Raw genomic sequence first — 21,915 nt, forward strand, 5'->3', positions numbered from 1 at the left:
ATGGAGAATGTCTGAAGAATGCATCCCTTGCTGCACCTGTTTAGCTCAAGGATCACTCGAAAGAAAAGCGCCTTTTGACACGATTTTTAAAAGATTGAAAAATCAGTTGAGAGCTAATTGGCGTCCCGTCCAGTTATCAAAGCAAAAGGAGCTACCGGTGAGGAACACGAACTAAAAGTCATTCAAATTCTTGAGGGGGAACCCAGTGTGGGACAATGCGAATTAAAAAGAAGGATAAGCATTAGCCAGTCTTCTGTTTGCAAAATTGCCAAAGAAAATAAGCATTATTTTTATCATGTCACCTTGGTCCAAGAGCTATAAAAGACTTCATTTTTGTCGATTTGTTTAATAAACCATTTTAGATCACTAGTTTTTGGAAAATGTGTTTTCAGTGATCATCTTTTAGCAACAATCGGGGTGTAAATAAACATAATTGTCACCACTATGCCCAGAATAACCCCCGCTGGATTCGCGAAGGACACTTTCAGAGAGTTTATTCTACAAGTGCTTGGTATGGAATATTGGGGAACAAAATTTTAGGATCATCGTTTTTTCACGAAAGATTAAATGGTCAAGTGTATTTAAATTTTTTGAGAAACATTCTGCCAATGTTGTTAGAGGAGGTAGATTTACAAAGAAGACTAAACATGTGGCTTCAACAGAATGGTGCACCTCCGTATTTCCACACAGACGTGAGACACTATTCAGACTCAGTGTATGCAAATAGGTGGATAGGTAGGGGTTCAATTAATCCTTGGCCCTCTAGAAGTCCTGATACAACTCGACTAAACTACTTTTTTTGGGGAATTGTCAAAGATCGTGTCTACCAAACACCTATCAACAACAGGGAAGAACTGGAACATCGAATAACTGTCGCTTGTACATCTATAACGCCAGCGATGCTTATGAGTTATGACTCTTATGAGAGTGAGAAGATCTTTCTGCAACCGCATTGACGCATGCGAAAGAAGTGGTGGACAGTATTTTGAACATCTCCTTAACCGATTTGCTCCGTTTTTATGTTCTGTTCGTGATTAAAACATCTTTTCCGTTACTACTTCGCTTATTTGAATATTTTATGATTTTAATGCCAAACTGACAAACTTTTAGATATGCTTGGTATGTTTACATATTTATTAAAAATAGAATTTTGAATCTATATACGAGCTCTGCAAAGTATTGTTGACTGCATCAAAAATTTTTCAGGCTCCTTATTCCTCGTGAATCACCCTGTATTGTCTCAAAAATAAAATAAACTAAAATATACATATATATTAAATGCATTGATTAACATAGGTTATCCAGGAGTTTTGAAATTTTCGCTGTGCCATCGAATCAAGAGATGAATTACCGACGTCGGATGCGCTCCGAATTAACATAATTGAAAAGATTTCCGCGTCCGACAGCTGCACACAGCGTAAGCGGCACATCCGACGCACTGGACGTTAAAAAAATGGCAGCTAGCATGGTAACAAAGACGAAAGATGGTAGATGTTAGATGGTAGGACAACGAGGAAAGAGCGGAAGCAAGCTGTAGTCACACGGGACAACGTGGGCTCAAAACTTCACTACTTCAAGTGCGGACGGCCAGGGCACAAGGCATCCAAGTAAACGAAAGGGTGAGACCGAGAATCATACATGAAACGGGTACTTGAAGGTAACGGAGCATGAGACGATTAATCCAAGCCTGGTACAACGAGTTGGACCAATTTACGAAGCTCAACAGCCCGAAGAGGGGAACGTTAAATCTTGCGAAGGAAACGTCCACTTCGGCGGTAGTGGTCGTAGACTCCAACGGAAATGGGTACTTGTATATGGGAAGGGTTGGCAACTTACTATACGTGTGTGAGCAAAAGCACGACACGCGTTCGGTTTTCGCTGACGACAAAATCTCACTGGAACCCTGTGCTGGAACCTTTGAATAGGCGATTGGGTCAGGCGAACGCGAGTGATATCGTCGACGCCGCGCCGTAAGGCAATCGCAAAACATTCTGGCCGGTGGACACCGCAACGACGTGTCGATAATGTTTTTCACGACAACAAGCCTGAAATTATCTTCCTGGACGACTGCTATCTGCTATTAGGATCGTATTAGACCTCTAGATCGAACCACGGTAATCAGAATAGGACGAAGAGGATGAGTTAAGAAACAGTTTCGAACCAACTCCGTCATTAATTAATGGATAGTCGCGCGAACTTTGACTAGAGGGAAAGTGTTGAAAAGCCATCTAAATTATCATACATATACAACATTATAATAAAAAAGCCTACCTTCATAATATTATGGTTTATTTTGGTAAAATATTAACATTTAGTAGGAACTGCACAATTGACATTAATTTATAGTCCACAGGTCGGAAATGGTTTCATTTTTGACCGCTTACGTATCATTACTGACTGCCTTCAGGCTTTTCTGACCCGTTAAAAAGTGTATCCGTGGGATCGCTCACTTTCCAACCTTCAAGGGCTTAGAAAAGCTGTATGTTACTAACTGATTGTGAATAAAATAGTACACAAACCTCGACAAAAGTACCATTCCTGTGCCTCGAGAACTAGTGCACATCAAGGTTACGACCCTCGGTAAATTATAGCTCTCTTGACAGGAATAAAATATATTTCGCCTCGGTATGTAATATATGTATTATTATATCAATATTTGCTTATTTTTATTAGCGTTTATATATTTTGCATTGTTAGGTTTTTAAAAGTCTACATGTGCGAAAAGCAACATCATACTGATATGTTGAAAATAGTTACTGCCCACAAGTTTGACTTACTTTACGCGGTTTTTATTGTATTTATAAGTTCTTTAATGTAAGGTGCATAAGCACTTATTTTATAGTTGCGTCCTTGTCAAGATAATATATTATTAGGTAGCACGAATAATTTATCACAGAGTACACAGCATTCAGATATATTATGATATGTTATGTGTAGTAAAACATTTATTATTTGTTAAGGGTATACTGCTGCAACAATAACCTTGAGAACAACTGAGTTTCATGCATTGCGTTGTTGTTTTTTGTTTTATTACACAACACACTCCAACGTACCTAAAATTTAAAATGAATGTTAATAGTTGTAAATAAGTTCATTTTTCATTCATTCAATGGACAGAACTATTTTAGAAAAAGGTTAATGTCTGCAAACAACGTAAACAGTTCAAGTCAATCAAACGCAATTGTTCTAGTTTGAATGATCTGAATCCAAGCAATATGTAACAATAAAATGTTATTCATAAATTTAAGCAAAGACTAAACAACAAATTTACCTTGCAATGTTACGATGCTTTGGTTATTTTTCCTGAGATCCTTGAGCCATTGCGGAAGTATTTTTAAAAGTGCGTTAGTTATATTTAGAAGTAACCTTATTTTAAGAATACACTGATTTCAGAGAACGGACAGTTTAGGCGAAACCCAAAAAAACGCACGATCAGCCAAGTGCGTCGGCTAATCAAGCCTAGATCACTGTGTTCTAGAGTCTCATCCACACGTAAGCGGCTCAATATGCTTACACTGGCGTATTGCATGGTTCCTGATTGCTTAATGCAACTTTTATATGTTAATTTAAATTTAAGATTATATTCGATAAAAAGTAGTTGCTGAATAATTCTCAGCGCTCTGAAAATTTTCCTTTGCTGTTAACTTGTCTCGGAAATGGGAAAAAGATCTTCACATTTTACAGCTTGTAACTGGAGCGACCAAGTCATGAACAAGCCTCACATACTCCAGTTGAATAACATAACATTACGTATTAAATTATTTAAATTTATTTTGCACGGGATAAGTTTAGACTTACTTATTAATAATATTTATTATTTCAGGTAATTTTGAAAAAAACCTATTTTCAATGAAATTTACTTGGTATTGCAAATTTTCTTTTACAACTGATATGGGTTATCATAAAAAATATAAAATTCGGAAAATCAAATTTTATAATTTTTCGAAAATATTTCATTGTACTTCAGGAGCGAGGGAGGTTCTGTCGAAACAACTTTCGACCAATTTTTTTTTTAATCTGGATGTCTAGGGTACAAAATTAACACAGATTCATAAACCTCAAGGGTAGGAAAATGTTATTCTAGAAAATTTAAACAACATTTATCATTGTAAAATTTGGAGATGACGTCATCCCATTGTTGGTGGAGATGATCAGACAAGTTTTGGTTAGCATCTACACTACTGGTTCCGAAAGTGGGCGGAAAAATTCAAGGTGGAGCTGGAAGTCTGAGGTTCGATTGAGGGGGAGTTCTGCAAAAATAAGAGGGGCGACGAAAACAATATAAGAACATACTGAAAACCTTCAGTTTCTAAAAATCTTAGTGAACGTCTGCAAAAATTGCAAATTGTTTAGACATCTTAGTTATGAATCTTTGAACAAAAACGACTTACTTTGACGGATCTTTAAGAAATTCGATGTTAAATATTTTTCCGTTTGTGGCCAACCTTCTGTACAAACGAAATTTAAGACTAGGAGAAATCAGTCAGTTCCCAAATCTTTAAAAAATACTTAGAAAATTACCTATTATCAGTACAGTTTAACCTCTATAATCCGAACCTACGGTTATCCGAACATCCAGTAATTCGAACCGAGGCTAGCTGAAGTCGATCCCTCTTTAATCCGAACGAAAACTCTGCAATCCGAACTGAACTTGAAAACATGCACCTACTTGCAAAAATGACGCAAGATCTTCTTTTTGCACGTGTTGTACTGAATTTTTGAAATTTTTAAAAATTGTTATATTTCAATGCACTGACTTTAATTAACTAATTCTGGAAAAAAGGTTGAAGTTATCAAAGAAATGAGGCCGGAAGTGACTTCTGCGGCCCGAAATCTACAAGAAAAAGTATATAGTTGAACTTCGAAAATCGTCAAAAATGGGTCGAAATTTGCATGAGAAAAGTTCATTTTTGTAATAGTTGTCTAAAAATTCTGAAAAAATTCAGGGATCTATCCCGACGTGCTAATTTCAAAAATATAGCGAGTTTATGGCCACGGAGTAACATTTTCGAAAAAATCGGTACGAAATGCGAATTTCGATATTTCAATGGTCGATTCTGGGAAAACGGTTGCACTTATCAAAGAAACGATGCCGGAAGTGGGTTCTAGAGCTCGAAATCTACAAGAAAATGTTTTTAGTTAAGTTTCGAAAATGTCAAAAATTGACCGCAATTTGAAAAAATGTCACTTTTAAAAATGTCATCTAAAAATTGCGAAAAAATTCAGGGACGTGCATATCGACATGCTGATTCCATAAATATAGCGTGTTGATGGTCACGGAACAACATTTTCGAAATAAACGGTACGAAATGTAGATTTTTAAACATTTCTAAAAATTTCGATATTTCAACGGACGATTCCGGAAAAACTGTTGCAGTTATCAAAGAAACGAGGCCCGAACTGAGTTCTAGGGCACGAAATCTACAAGAAAATGTATTTAGTTGAGTTTAGAAAATATGAAAATTTGGCCGAAATTTGAAGAAGGATTGAACTAAATTGAAAAAATTTCACTTTTAAAAAAGTGGTCTAAAAATTGCGAAAAAATTCAGGACGTAGATCTCGACATGCTGATTCCAAAAATATAGTGTGTTGATGGTCACGGAGCAACATTTTGGAAAGAAACGATATGAAATGTGAATTTTTGAAAATTTCTAAAAATTTTGATACTTCAGCTGTCGATTCTGGAAAAACGGTTGCACTTATCAAACTAACCATGCCGGAAGTGAGTTCTAGAGTTCAAAATCTACAAGAAAATGTATTTAGTTAAGTTTCAAAAATGTCAAAAATTGACCGAAATTTGAAGGGGGGACCATTGAAAAAATTACACTTTTAAAAAGTTGTCTAAGAATTGTGGAAAAATTTAGGGTCGTAGATCTCAACATGCTGATTCCAAAAATATAGTGTGTTGATGGTAACGGAGCAGTAGTTTCGAAAAATTCGGTGTGAAATTCGAATTTTTTGATATTTTTAAAAATTGCAATATTTCAATGGACGATTTTGGAAAAACAATTTAAGTTGTCGAAGAAATGAAGCCAGAAGTGACTTCTGCGGCCCAAAATCTACAAGAAAGTGTAGAAAATCATCGAGAATGGGTGGAAATTTGCATAAGGGCATTATTTATTACTATAATTTTCTGTTAATACGAAGACATAATGGAAAATTTAATTTTTGAAAAAGTCATCTAAAAATTTTGAAAAAATTCAAGGATATAGATCCCGACGTGTTGACAAAAAAATAGCATGTTAATGGTCACGGAATACCTAATATTTTTTTCGAATGTATCTATTATCCATTGTTGCTTAAGGATACTTTATTTCTGTTTAAAAAAAAATAAGGTTCATGCCTTGAAGTTTGTTTTCAGCAGTGTGTGTGAAGTTGTTATTCAATTCCCTTTCAGATTTTTGAGAAATTCGCTGATCCGAACAAATCACTAATCCGAACACATCTTTTCCCCAATTAATTCGGATTATCGAGGTCCCACTATACTTGGATGCTCTACATTCTACTCGTAATTTCAGTTAGAGATTTGAAGATATTTTGAACATAATATATCTAATTGAATTTTGGATCTTTTTTCAACTATACGAACGTACAACATCACAGGAAGAATTGATAAAATTTACAAAAAATGGTCAGCTAAAAAGCAAAGCCCTGTACTTTATTCGTTGTTGCACATCCAGGTATTCGTAGATCAATATAACTGTACTAATTTTTTCATTAGTTTTTAATTTAATATATGTGCAATTAAAATTATTCTGGTGTTGATTTTTTTTAGATAATTTTATCAAAGCGTGCCCCAAGGTATCTTATTTACACCAGAATCCTTCACGTCATTAGTTTGAGGTAATACTAGAATCGAAGAAAAATACGAAAATGCTCACTGAAATATATATTTTCAGGGGGGCGGTGAGTACGGACGAACTAACGTCGAGAAAACTGTCGGGAATCAATTAACATAGTCGATAAAACCCTTGGGTGAAGCAAATAACATGCAACATCTTAAGAAAATTACCTTCTAAAAATTTTCCTGGTTTCTTCAACTTACTAGTATAATTTTCTGTTAAATTTCACTTGAGAATCCCTGTTAGAAAGTTCATTAATACAACCTAAAGTTTTTAACATGTAAATCCCTATGGCCAATTTAAAACATTGCACCGTAGTATTTACGAGAAATAATAATTAATTTCTTAAACAAAAATAAATTCAGGAAAGTACCTCATCATGGAATAGTCACGTAAAGAGTTTATTAGACAAGTTATGTAAATTTTGTCTGATTTAAAAAATTATTATTATTTACCTTAAATTATAAAATTAGCTTAGCGAATTTGCTAAAGTAGATGATTTTTCTTTAACTAATAACGTTATTATTTATTAGCTAGGGTCGTTAATATGAAAACACTAAATTTGAATGAAAAACTGCGGCACACCTCATTTGATGTTTTCATATTAGGTGCTATAGATTGATCTCTGTTACTTTTATCCTGTGTATATTTCCTCTTACTTTTTCGGCATTTTGTAAATTTCGAAATTTTTGTCAATTTGGGTGTCTGCTTCTCCAGATTGTTTTAGTTATTATTAAAATTTACTGCGAAAGCTACGTGATCATACAAAAAATCATTTTTGGCATCACTGATTTTAGTTAAAAACCATTTTGACAGGGTCGGAGTAATTTGTTGTTACCTCGGGAAATACATATTTTAAACGTACATAAATATTGTAGGCGTGCTTTTAAATTATTTTATTAACAACAAATATTCACGATTTTAGAAAAAAAAGTTATGCAAAAAAAAACATTAATGGTCCTAAAAACATGACATGAAGTGATTATAACGCTTGTATTGTTTTCTCGTATTATTTGTAAAATGTGTTTTCTTGATGAAACTATACTATTTTGTTTTTACTTTCCCAACTAGTGAAATATTGTAGTAATAATAATAGTAATAAGTCTAGGGCGAAAACTCATCACAGATTTATGCATCACAACTGAACGAGTATCTTATTTAAAAAATGTTGTAAATTTTGGAGATGACGTCCCATTGGTGGTGGAAATGATTAGCCAAATTTTGTTTAGGGTTTTACTATCTTCATGATATTCCTAAAATATGTAGGTATATACAAAATTTGACATCAATCAGTTCAGTAGTTTCGGAGTTTACGTGTTTAATAAAAATCGACACACACGCCAGACAGACAAACAGACAGATAAACAGAAACGCGAGATCACTTTTTCGTACTTTAGGGGTCATGAAACGTCGACAAAACATAAAAGTAGCAAATCGCCTGATGGACTCGATTACTATAATTCCTTAATTTACGCTCAGGAAGTAAAAATATAAAAACTTAGGCGTACTTTAGGCTTTAGGTACTTCTTCATTTATATTTAGTACTTTGGTGGTTTGTAAGTCGTTGGTTTCCATATATGTTTACAAGTTTATTTTACATAAACCTCTATTATTGTGCAAGATTTGATTGTTTCCTTACTGCTCGTTAAACTACGTACAGTATCTACAATCGTGGCCAGAAAATCTTGGACGTCATTTTTCTATCATTTTGAAAATTTCGGCGTTAATGCCACTTTGACGTTTGAAGTTTAAAAAATCTGGAGAAGGAATGGCTTCGACTGTATACCTAATGAAAATTCGTAAATGTGGACACTAGTAATTGCCTAAAACTTGTGCTTATCATGATTTTTATTTCCTTAAATTGATCAAATGATAGGTGAGTTATATTTTATAAAATTTTTATTGTTTAAGGGGCACACTTCTGCAATAATAGCTTTGCGATAAACTGATTTATTGTTCCATCATGCACTGGGCGTCATTTCTTGTTTCACTGGACAACACACTCCAGCATACCTAAAATTTAAAATAAATATTAATAATAGTTGTATTACAGAGCGAAAATTTCTTACTCATTCAATTGACAGAAGTATTTTAAATAAACGTTAATGTCTGTAAGAAGCTTGAATACTTCAGGACAATCAAATATAATTGTACAAACGCCAGTAGTATTCGTAGGAGTCGAGGGACAGTTGAGACGAGTCGTCACTGCACCTTTCTGCCCTAACTGGAACGAACCTGAGTCCAAAAACAATAATGTACAATAAAACAAAATTCATAGACTCAAACTCTTAAACCAAAACTAAACAAGATTCAGATTTACCTTGAGGCGTAGTGATGCTTTCGTTATTTTTTTTGAGATCCTCGAGCCATTGCGGAAGTGTTTCTAAAAATGTTTTAGTTAAATGGATTTACAAATTTAATGCATATAAAGTTAGTATTCGTTATTAAACTCAAGATTAATAGAAATAATGAGAATATTATTTACCACTGGAAGTCAACGATGATATATCGGTAGTAGTTGTGGGGATAGAAGCCGTAATAGTGTAAGGTCGTCTTGTTGTATAAAATCGGGGTCCTCCTAAAAATAGATCATTTTAAACTTGAGATTATTTTTTATATCGTATTAATTTCGGAACGCTTTAGAAAAAGCTTCTTTAAGTTCACGTTGCAACGGGTCTTGTAAAATATTGTTACGTTGATTTCGGAGGCTTTCACGGTCGGAATCAATACATGATCGTTTTCCGGGTTGGAACCGTGTTAATTGAGTTTTTGGGCTCAACGTTTCGCACACTTTCGTAAGTGGCATCTTCAGGAGCAGGGTTAAGAGTAAGGCAAAAGAGCACGGTAACTCAGTATGTCAACCATACCAGAGGCGAAACTCAGAAGAAACTTACGAAAGTGTGCGAAACGTTGAGCCCAAAAACTCAATTAACACGGTTCCAACCCGGAAAACGATCGAAATTGTTACGTTGGTCGGTACTTTAATTTATTAGTGTTCGTGTTTCGAACTTACCACTGTCAGTTCTCCATTTGAGTGTCCTTGGAGAGGCTGCAATAAATGAAAAAAAATCATTATATTACAATTATTATTAAAAGCATATTTTATTATACGTGTTGCGTCTGAGTACGTTAATTCTATTTCTTAGATTTGTTTTTTGTTATTAATCAAAATAGCGTAAATTTGCAGTTTTTGGAAACCATCTAGAGCTGTATCATAATTCGAGTATGAACTGGGTCAAGTCATAGACCAATACTGCTGATCGTAAGTGAATAGCTGTGGTTGTTTTGCGAAATATATTTTCGCTTCGTTTAGATCGGTGGCTGTACCCAAACTATGTAGAACTAATATTTTACTGAATACAGTAATCCCGTACTGCAAAAATCTGTAAATCTAACATAGAAACAAAAGATATTCGAAAATATCGAACAAATCCAAAAAAAAAAAACTTAGATAGTTAATATCAATAATTGCAAGATATTAACAGATGTAAAATAATATTTGAAAATATTTCGGGTTGCTCAATAATATCCAAGGATTCGAATATCAGAACAAAGTTTAAAAGTATCTAACAAAATATGTGACAGAAATTTTTTTTGTAGTTATATAAAATTTTACTAGTCACTTATTGCTTTAAAAATATTGCGTGTTTTTAAAGCAAAAACAAATCTAAACGTCCTCCAAAATCAGTATAAACACCTTTTAAAAATTTCATTATAATTTTCTTTACAAAGCGAAACTAAATAATGGTACCTATGTAATAGAATAAATCTGAATTATTGAATATCAAGCATTAACTGTAGGTCATGTTCATAGGAAATTAAATAGACGCATCATTAATTTATTTAAATTAGGCTATGCGGTTTTTAAATTATTGAAAGGATTACTTAAAACACTTACCACGGAAGATTGATGACGATTGTGCACTATACCCACCATACCGATGATCTGAAATTTTATACATTTAAGATTATCCGAAATTCATCTGTTGGTCCCTTAAAAAAATTTGATGACGTCATTTTAAAATTATATAATATCCGTTTGCAAAACTCCCGCACTGTCAGAATGACATTCTATTGGTATGAGAAATAATCCCCTAAAAGATTTTTAAGTTTATATGATTACCGCCTTGAATTTCAAATTTTCAAAATTAATGAATGAAAAATCAAATGTTTATTAACTATTTTACCTTTTGAGTTGCTGAAGTGTTCAATGTGTTTAAAGAACTTGTCAGTAATTCAAACAAATTGTAGCACCAGAAGCGTAGAAGTAGGCAGTAAGGTCAAAAATATATACAGCGTGTTATTGAAAGGTACGTACAAAATAAAATCGGTAATTGGTCTCGAAGTATGGATCCTAAAAGTAAAAAAAAGTTCAGGTAAAAGTGTTCTCCTTTTAGAAATGAAAATTATTAAAATTTATGTCCAAATTCGTTGTACGCCTCTGATAAAAAGATCATCTTTCGTTTCTATAGCAATATTTAATCTTGACAAAAGTCTTATGGTTACAGTTGCTAGAATTTACTAAAATAAATTAGTTTTACCTATTTATCCTTCAGTAGCGTCTAAAAAGGTTGGATAAGGTTTAATTTTCCCCTTATAATTTTGATAACAACAACTAAGTTTTTCAGACTTCTTCGACTTCGCGAATAACTCTCAATTTTGTTGTACGTACCTTTCAATAACACCCTGTATTATTCAAAAAAAGCTTTCGTTGTCGTTCGTGTGTCATACTCTTTCTTTACTTGAATTGATAAAAATCTTCAATTAATGTGCTTTTGACATTTTTATTTGACAAGTTATTTTTAGTTACTAATTTGTCACTAGATTGCAATTTTGCAACATATTGTACAGGTTTTTCGCATCTCACCACTGAGTACACTCAGGTCATTTTTTCCAAATCTGACACTGACAGTGCGGGAGTTTTGCGAACGGATATTATATATATTAATTATGTCATACGTCTAAAAATGATGAATGAAGCAATTGTTATTTCTGACTACATATAAAACGGCTTACTCATTTCATCGAAATTTTGGGAACATAATTGCTATAAATATTACAGTGTACTGATATATTTATGCCTTTTAAAAAGTTGAATATGTCGCCACAAAATATTATTAAGAAAATCCCATTTGAAATACATATATATTATGCTATTTGTTTGGAATTTAATAATCCACGCTTATTCTTATTTTAATTTACAGGTGATTTCTAAGCAAAAAAACAAAATTCGCACAATTTAATTTTATAATTCATTCACTCACATCTAAAGACGTGTCTTGCATACATGATATGTTATTTCTGATGAAATGCTGATAAAACCGGAAACAGAAACCGAATCATGCCTGGTTTAGACGTTTTGTTTACACCGCTGCCATGGAAACTTTACGTCCTAGCCGCCTGATTCACCTGGGTTGTGGTCCCATTGCGACAGTGCCCGGCAGGATTGAGTTACTATCGCGGGTTTTAATTTTCATTCTGTGCGAACACGTATGATAAATATTTTTGGATAATTTTCTCGGTAATACAGACATTCGGAAACAACTACACACCGCTTATATTAGTAATATTCGCGCACATAACGTAAGGGTCGTCAAAAATGGCTATATTACGCCGATTGTCCGAGTGTTTGAACTTGCTTTACGTGGACATGAGGAAAGTAGAGAACCACAAAATCCAGGTATTTTCGAGATTTGATTGATTTTATGGCTGAATTGGAGTTTATCAGATCATTTGAAAGAAGCAACGGTTTTTAAAGGGACGCCTAAAATTGTTCAAAATGAACTTTTAGATGACATGAACGTAAAATTTTGACCGAAGGCAAAAATGTATGTGGAGAATTCTTTTTTTATTTTTATTGAATGTATTTTTTATTTATTTCCGTCACATAATTTCGTCTATTAATTGGTAATAACAACCTGCTTTACATCTTCATATTTAACTCATCAATCAAATTGTGTCCCCCCCCCCCCCCATTTCAAAAGGTCACGAGTCACCACTGGCATTTAGTAGAAACAAATTATTAAGAACAACTAACACCTTTACTTACAAAATGAACCTCCCCCCAATCTTGGTCCTGCTGTAAAAAGAAAAAATGTACTTATTTATTGCAGATACATTATTGTCTATACACATACACACAAGTTATTTATTAATAACGACTAACATCTTTACTTACCAAACAATCCCAATCTTGGTGCTGTAAAAAGAAAAAAATGTACTTATTCATTGCAGATGTTTAGATTATTCTTTACATATTTATAGAATTTAATACAAGATTGAAAATTTGTAACTTGGAAATCAATTAAATTTTCATAAGGATTATATTCGACGATGATCTAACAATTGTTTATTGTTCACAATAAAGTTCGCATGTACCGAATTGTCTAGAAATCTATAATTAACAAAAAATAATACAATGATAAAACACTATTCCTAAATTTTTTTTTATCTCTTTTAGAAATGTTAAATGTTTTTAAATGAATACTTACCAGGTCCTGAGATTGCCGGAGCTGACGGTACAAAACGTTCTGATGCTGTAAGAAAAGAATATTTTTATTTGATATATTTTTTTCTCCTAAAAGGAAAACTAAACCTACAATAAAATCCGACTAAATTTATTTTAGTTTAAATAATTTTGTAAAAATTTTAGATACCTTTTCGTCAATTTTAAAAACACCTAAGTTATATGTGACACAAATGAACGAGAAATGTAACTCTCGAAGTCTTGAATAACTACATAATGTAGACACAAATTTATAACCTTACAAAATGTAAGAAAATTTCAAAAAGCTAGACATAGAAGTTTTTAAAATATTTATCCGGGTTCATAAAATTTTTTTAAATAATATAATAAAGGAAGAGTATACTAGTTTAATGTAATAAAGCATTGTTCTTGCTTCATGCAAGCATAACAGATTTTGCTCTCTGCTCTTAGGCGTAGGTAGTGATAATAATGTTAAAGGCTTTTTTCAAATTTTCTATGTATAACTACTGAAATTGGGATAAATAGGTATATACAGTAATAAAACCTAACTGTAGGAGGACAAGCTCCTTGTGATAAATTATGTCAGTAACATAATCAGAAAATCATGCTTTTGAAATAATCAACACGCCCTCAAATTCTCTTATTTAAAACTTCATATGTGATATAAGTAACTATAATGTATTGGATGTTGAAGAAATGCGTTAAAATTAGTGCTCTATGTATTTTTTAAGACTTACATGATTTCGCTGTTGCGGTTTGACTGTCGACTGCGTCTGTTTGATTTGGTTTAACGACAACTAAAGAACTTACAGACGTAACGAAGGAATATTTCAAGGCCAAATCGAGTGCTTTTTTTGTAAGTTCAGTTTTGTTATCTGCTGTTTCCCTTTCTTTTAGAATCTGTTGTACAGTCAAATACCCCCACAGTCTTTCTATGGAACTAACAGGTTCTGTACGAGTAGTGTTAAAAATCACACGTCCTGTAGTACAAGTACCATAAACCTGTGGCAAGAGATCGGAATTTTCTCCTAAAAGAGAATATGAAATAAATGTGTCAAAAACAATATAACGTTTTCTGTATCTACCTGTTTTTCCAGCTACAACCAATTCTGAACCTTTAAAAAGAATTGGATAACGAACATTGGTCACATCTGACACACTGTCCACATATTTAAACGTAATATTACTCATTAAAGGTGACGAAATTGTACTGTAAAAATCTTGTAATTGTAAGGAAGCGTCAGCTGCCTCGTAAATATGTCTTGAAAATCCTAGATTTTGCGAAGATAACTTTTGTAAGAAATTTTTATCCGCACCATGACCAAAAGAAAGCGAGAAAATTGCAGCACGAGTTGTACCTGAATTTAGTTTGGTTACCTAAAATGTAAGTAACTCTTACTATTTTAACAACATGTTTTCATGTTATCTTGTTACCGTGTTGGTAATTTCATAGCCAGAATGCATTCCAACATTCGGTAGACCATCAGTTAAAAATATAAGTAGTGGCTGATATTTATTGGGGGTATGTTCTTGTGTTCTTTTGATCAAGAACAAACCTATTTCTAAACCAGCTATTATATTAGTAAGACCCATGTCGGATTTATCCTTCACTATATTTTTGGCATTTTCTATATTTTGACTAGAAGCTTCTGCGGCTCGCGATAAATTGGCTTCCTACAATCATTCTTTAACCTGGTGTTTTAAACATTAAAAAACAGTACTTTCAAATGTGGTTCCAGGGATCCATAATTTCGTGAATTTATATTTACAGGAACAAATTTGTTCTCCACAGAATTCCATACAGAAGCATCATCAGCAAATCGTATTATGTTAAATAAATCTTCTGGTTTTAGCTGAGGTAAAATGTTTTGCATTGCTTCTATTAATTGATCAATTTTTCTTCCAGACATACTACCGCTGTGGTCTAATACAAAGACTACGTGTTTTGGTAAAGGGTCCAATTCAGAAGGTGCAAAAAAGTGTACGAAATATCCATCTTTAACCAAAACCTTTCAAAGAAAAAGTTTAATAAATGGTTTACACGTATAATTAATTAAAAGAACTGTGAAACGAGTGTTCCACTTTAACGAATCGATCGCTCTTGAAAAACGCTTTTGTAAAAAGTAAATAATATAAAAGTAATCAGAACAGTTGTTTCACTTTTGTGATAGCTGACACATGTCACAAAATACTCACCTCTCCTCCCTGAGGATCTCTTTCTACGTCGTATTGAACGACAAATTGACCAGCCAATCCATTTTCTTTGTTACCACCAAGATTTTCGGCGAATGTTTTTTGTTGATTAATGCTAGGGGTAAATTTTACGTCTGCAGAATTACTCGTATTATTAATCACATCTATTTGAGCAGAAGGATTCAATTTTTCATCATTCTTGCTGATTTCATTACCCGTTCTTAAAGAAGGGGTTTTTACAAATGTGAGTGGCCTGCTTTCATTTATATAAACCTAAAAATAATTACACAATTTTGTATTTACAACAATAAATATTACAAATTACATTACCTGAACTCCAAGATCTTTAACAACTTGACCTGGATGAATATTTATTACAAGTTCATACTGCCCAAGCCGACGCTGAAGAAGTTCTTCATAAACAAGTCTAAATATTGTTTTACTTTCTGGTTCTATATTGACTGATACTGTAAATGTTTTGGAATCTCTTGCACTCAATTCAACGTGAGCTGCACTTTGACCACTTGATACAGCCTGTTGACATAATTAACTTAGGTCAATTAACCTTTTATTCTTACTCGTTTTTAATGATAAAGAAGAATAAAATTTCTGAATAAGTAAATCAGGTATACTCGTAATACTGTTAAACATTAAAATACTATTAAATTAAAGAAGTCAAGACCAATTCAAAAGCTTTTTAGCTGCAAATATTTTCACCATGTTAAGTTCAGTTCATATCTGACGCAAATTAGAAGTATATACTCTTATAAAAAAGGGTGGCAGATAATGCGAGGAGTTCATTACACAATGCTACCACAACTTATCGGAATGTTATAATTCTGTAATGAGTAAGTTTGTTGGCGGCAAAAGGGTGAATTTTTCTTTAAAGGGTGGCTATACGACCAAGTGTTACGGTGCAGCCTTATCATACAATTCCGAAAAAGGTATGTATCATGAAACAAGCCAACAAAAATTAGTTTAATCACAAAAAATATTGTTCTTCTATGAAACAAGCTCGTCTTACACAAAGTATTCGTAAAAAAAATATGTCGTAAAAAAATGTACGTATGCTGGTCCCGACTGCGATTATGGTTTAAATATTTTAGATAATCCTGACATGGATGTAGAAACATTCGTTACAGCCAAAGGGGTTTTTTTGAGAAAATTATCTTTGAATTTAGACCAAATTGAAATAGACACTAGGCAGTCTCTAACACTTGGGCCAAAGAAAGAGAAATTAGGGTTACGGCTTCAAATTTTGGACGTATTTACAAACTTAGACCGACTACAGCAACAGCTAAAACTGTGGAGTCTCTGTTGTACAGTACATTTAGAGGTCATAGTCATACATTACCTCTGTAACTATGGACAACAAATTTTTTGAAATAAATAAAAATATAAAAACTGAACGGTGTGGTTTGTTTATTTCAAAACAATTTCCTTACTTGGCTGCTAGTCCAGACAGGGTTCTAGAGGATATGAGTCCATTAGTCGAAATTAAATGCCCTTCAAAATCGCAAGATTTGTCTCCCGAAGAAGCGGTTAAAAAAAAAATAATCAAATTTTGTACATTGACAGATAGAGAATTGAAACTAAAAAAAAATCATGATTACTACTTTCAAGTTCAGGGACAAATGCTTGTTACGGGTGTTTCATAAGCTTGTTTTGTTGTGTGGACACGCAAAGGAATAAATATCGAAAAAATTTATAAAGACGAAGAAATATGTAAAAAGATGGCAGATAAACTTGGCAGATTTTACTTTGGCGCATTATTGCCCGAAATAATTGATTCAAGAAGAAAGAAGAGAATTTTTTAAAATATATAAAATTTGTTTCTATTTTTTTATGTACTTTAATAATTTATTAGGAGTACATTTTTCATCACCAAGACTTGCATATTTTTATTATACGACATATACGAGCACTTTTTTCGAGTAAACAATGAAGGGAGAAATTACTGGACGTAGGTCTTTTTTAAAACACCTCCTTTCTGGGATAAGTAGTAGATAGAGTTAGCCACTTATATATGTGTTAAACAAAAGCTGTATTTTATATATTTTTTATTATTATTATAAGTTAGTTTTATTAATTAACAAAGCAAAATATATATTAACAATAATATTACAATGAATTTTTAGTAATCTTGTGTATTGAATTCAGGATCCTGAGTAGAGTAAAAATATTATAGTTCCCCAGTTTTAATTCGTTTTCATTGCGTAAAAGTTAATTTTCTTAACGATAGATTACTACGGTCGGTCCTGGCGGCTTGTTATAAAACTGAGTTCCTTGCCATAAATTAGAAAAATCAGCCAAGAACGCTAACAATCAGCTTATGCTAGGCAGGCGATAAGGGTTTTACCTGGAAAGTCGCTTCCGTAAATTTTAGTGGCGCTCCTATCGCCAAAGTACTGAACTAACGGCTCAAATTCTGTCGAATTGATACCCATTTTTTTCAATAATTGTTAGTTTTTGTTAAAAACTCTGCTGAACAGTATATCATTAATTTTCCTCTGATATTCCTGTTAAAATTATTCGACGTATTTTGCATTAATTTGTGGTATATTTTGATTTTAACAAACACATTATTTAAACAAATTGTACCACTAACAAACATTAAATGACTCTGCGGCCTGTAAAAGGTGTTGCTTTGTGCATGTGCGAATTTTTAAGCGATTCTATGATGATTATGACTTAAAAAACTTGAAAAGAAAACATACAATGGTGCTTTTTTTACGATATTTCTCAGCTATATTTTTTTAATTGATTGAACTGCGGTCTAGAATATGAAAAAAGCTGCAGTTTGATGTAGATACATTTATATTAATATCATTTTTTCATACTAAAAACCAAAAAAATATTATACCTGGTCTAGCGAGTCTCCTTAACTATATGAATTCGTAAAATATAAAGCAAAAACTGAAATTTCGCTGTACATTTATGTTCTGACCAAATTTTTTTACACTTGGACAAACGTCATAAAGCTTTGTTTTTTTGTTCATAAAATAATTCTTTTCATTACCTACAACAAGCATTTTTTTTTTCTGTGAACAATTAATTTTCAATCGATCGAGCACGGTATCATTGAGTATCGTATATCATATTGGTTCTTTAGGAGAAAGCATTGTTGCTATTAGGAAAATAAATCAGTAATAAAATATAATTATGTATATGTGGAATTAAAGATATTTCTTTTGAGGTGATTGTGATTGTGTCAAAGCCTTCTCAAAATGTTTTATTCAAATTCCGTTGTGTTGTTATTACTTCCCGAACGTTAGCTAAGAAAGTATTGTAATCGAGTTTATTGGGCGACTGGCTACTTTCATATTTTCTCGACGTTTCATGATCCCTACGGTACGAAAAAATAGGTCAATCCTTTCGGTCTGTTTGTCTGTCTGTCTATCTGTCTGTATGTCTGTCTGCCATCTGTCCGGATTTTTATTAACCAGATTTTATTAAACACTTTACAATATCTGCCTCGCGTTTCATTAACCCATATCTCGTGCACGCAAGAGACAAGTGATGGTCGCATAATTTAAGGCGCTGGATTTGAACAACTCAAACTCTGCGACCATGAGCGCCATTGTTGATCATCCAAATAACGTCACTTATAGACATTTTTTTAATCAATATTTTAATCGATGGCATATGACACATTCTAAATAATTATTATTTATCTTAAGATTTATATGAAAATCGTTGAAAATGGATAACAGTCTGCGAGTCTGCTAGAAATTCAGTGTATTGAAGAAGTTGATAATAATTTCAACATAAATCCATTCGCTCGTGCTCGTGATGTTTTCAGTCCACGCATTAAAACCTTTGTAGAATTTTCAGAAAGAGAATTTGTAAAACGCTACTGATTAAAAAATGCAAACTAACAGTTCCGACAATATTAGTACTGAAATGCAAATTGTTATACGTCTATGATTTTTTACCAAAGCAAGTTATCAAATCGAAATAGGTAATCTTCACTATTACAGTACTTTCTTACCTATGTTCGAGTTGAAAAAATAAGCCAGTCATATTATACAGGACAACTGTCTTGAAATATCTGTTATTAGATGAAAGTGGGCGTTAACTGTAGCAGGAATTAAAAGTTTACCACGGCAGGACATGCTACTGGCTTCTGGAAAGGATGACACTCATGATCGAAAATTAAAGAAGAATGGTGTAATAAGTTTGTAAATAAATTTTAATAATGTTACAGAATGTTAAATTACGAAATTTGTTTTTTTTAAATTGTTGTTTCAAATTCAAGTGTTTTATAATTTTAGATAATTAAAAAAATATATAAATCAAGAGAGACTGTTATCAGCGCACACAGGGCATGACCAAACATACTGAAAAGAAATAGGCTAGGTTTGCATGTAGTAATCAACTAATCACTAATCACTACTCGTGCCATTCAAATTTTTTTGAGCATGCACCCTCTATTATAACTCCATTAATCAAACTAAAGACCATAGTAATAATAAGTACAAACCTGTTGATATATTTTCTTGGCTTCTTCCTTTTCTTTGACATAAGCTTTATAAACTTTTCCTTTAATTTCCATTTCAAATTCGGATATAAATGCATTTTCTGGCAATATCACTGAGAAAGTTGTTTCTTTTGATTTGTCCTTCAAATTTCTTACCTTGCTTGTGATAAGAGTTCTTGCGTAGCGGTTACTTACATTTGCATTTATTTGCATGGAGTATATTTCAGGATTAAATTGAATATTCTGTACAGTTGAAAATTAGCACTAAGTCATTTGAGAAATTACACTTACATTTATTGAGTCCGTTGAAGATCCTTCTTTTGTAGATTCTGTGCTTGTTACTACGAAGCTGTCATCGCCAAAGGCAGAAAACACTGTTTCACTCAAAAAAATTGATAACGCGATTATTAAGTGTCGATGCTTCATGTTGTATAATTTTATAACTACGACTGCACAGAGTAACCAAATCTCTGTTAATATTTAAGTTATAGTTTTAAATAACTTCCCCCACTCAATGCACCTAGAAATGTTATAAGAAAACATTTAACAGAAATAAGAGGTCATAGTTTATCACCTTTAAATATTAAATTATGTAAAGACTACTTTTGTTTGTTTATTAGTAACTGCAATACTAAGTCTTGAAGATACAGAGAAATAATATTACCAGGAATACACATAATCTAGTAAAATTGTATAGCATTTTCTCATGCTTTAAATATAGCTACTTTCTATCTTTCATCTGGACCAAAAATTTTGTTAGTTAAATTAATAGCAGTGAATACGTCTATCTAATCTAATCTTTTGGTCAGTGCACAGATACAGTCCATTGATTCGAACATAATACTTGAATATATATACAGGATGAGTCATTAAATGCGCTCACTTCTTAGAGTCGGGTACATGATATAGACTGGGCTTTCATTATTCAAAATAAATTTGGAAGTAGCATGTCTTTATCTATAGTTTTCTCCATTTTATATTATAAAACTTAATATGATTCTGACAGCAGAGTCTAATTGTATCTGAGTCGATATATTGTTTTTGTAAATGAACGGCAGATTGATATGAGGAATTTTTTAACGATTTTTCTCGAAACTTAATAATGTAGCTTTGAGTTATTTTTGAATCAGCCTGTATATTATACAGTCCCCAGATTGGGTTTCTAAGAGATTTTTTTCCTTCCTGAGCGTAAACTAAGTCCATTGCTATTTTTATGTTTTCTCGACGTTTCATCACCCCTAGAGTACGAAAACATAGGTTACCCGTTTCTGTCCGTCTGTCTGTCTGCCTACCTGCCTGCAATTGCAAAATTGAATGCTCTGAAATCTTGCAAACGTTTTGAGCTTGATGTAGGAAGCATAATAAGTCGTTCATTAAAATTTATTCTTTTATGGTCTCCCCAAAAAATTATGACGTCATTACAATTCTGCCTAATACATTTTTTTTAAATTTCATTAAATAACATGCTTGATTTTTTTCTTACCCTTTTGAAAAAAAATCTATATTTTATAATAATATTTTACAATTTAACTTTGAAACTGCAAAAACTGAATATTGTGAAATCTTGCAAATATTTTGTGCTATTTGGAAGCATCGTAAATCGTTAATCAAAATTTGTCCCTCATCTTACAAATTTTTGGAATGTTCTTCAAATTTATAAGTGTTTTTGGGAAAGAACTGAGTGTGGTTAATTAATTATGCAGGCTTCTCAATTCTGCGTTGACGAGGCACAATCAATTAAATTTGATTTTCTTTTAACCACTGATGCTGGTAATCGTAACGTTTTAATAGTCGAATTTTTTCGAAATATAAACATAAACAGTCGAAATTAAGGATGTACTGAGAAATTGAGAATATCTGCTTAAAAATTTGTCATATTGTCCGCGCTGTTGGTCTTGGAATTCACAAATATT

The 21,915-nt window shown here is 32.6% G+C and overlaps 1 protein-coding gene across 3 annotated transcripts; it reads right to left on the reverse strand.

Moving 5' to 3' along the window:
- Positions 1–8,672: 8,672 nt before the first annotated feature.
- On the reverse strand, positions 8,673–20,490 carry LOC135122495 (inter-alpha-trypsin inhibitor heavy chain H4-like). 3 transcript variants are annotated; one of them, XM_064046708.1, is made up of 17 exons: positions 20,294–20,490; positions 20,006–20,245; positions 15,853–16,056; positions 15,526–15,795; positions 15,051–15,338; positions 14,764–15,003; positions 14,415–14,706; positions 14,067–14,357; positions 13,334–13,378; positions 13,021–13,041; positions 12,892–12,918; positions 10,741–10,788; positions 9,856–9,891; positions 9,328–9,420; positions 9,163–9,225; positions 8,912–9,077; positions 8,673–8,855 (listed from the first exon to the last, which is right to left on the reverse strand). In XM_064046708.1, the coding sequence occupies exons 1-17, from the start codon at positions 20,426–20,428 to the stop codon at positions 8,804–8,806; spliced, it is 2,511 nt and encodes an 836-aa protein (XP_063902778.1). In that variant the 5' UTR covers positions 20,429–20,490; the 3' UTR covers positions 8,673–8,803. The 3 variants fall into 3 exon arrangements, with proteins under 3 accessions (XP_063902778.1, XP_063902777.1, XP_063902779.1); XM_064046707.1 differs by having other exon boundaries at positions 12,892–12,921; XM_064046709.1 differs by lacking the exon at positions 12,892–12,918.
- Between the last annotated feature and the right edge of the window lie 1,425 nt (positions 20,491–21,915).

Source organism: Zophobas morio, unplaced genomic scaffold, assembly GCF_036711695.1.
Source record: "Zophobas morio isolate AGI-343-1 ecotype UQ-CSIRO unplaced genomic scaffold, CSIRO_AGI_Zmor_V1 ptg000005l, whole genome shotgun sequence".
Classification (NCBI taxonomy): Eukaryota; Metazoa; Arthropoda; class Insecta; order Coleoptera; family Tenebrionidae; genus Zophobas; species Zophobas morio.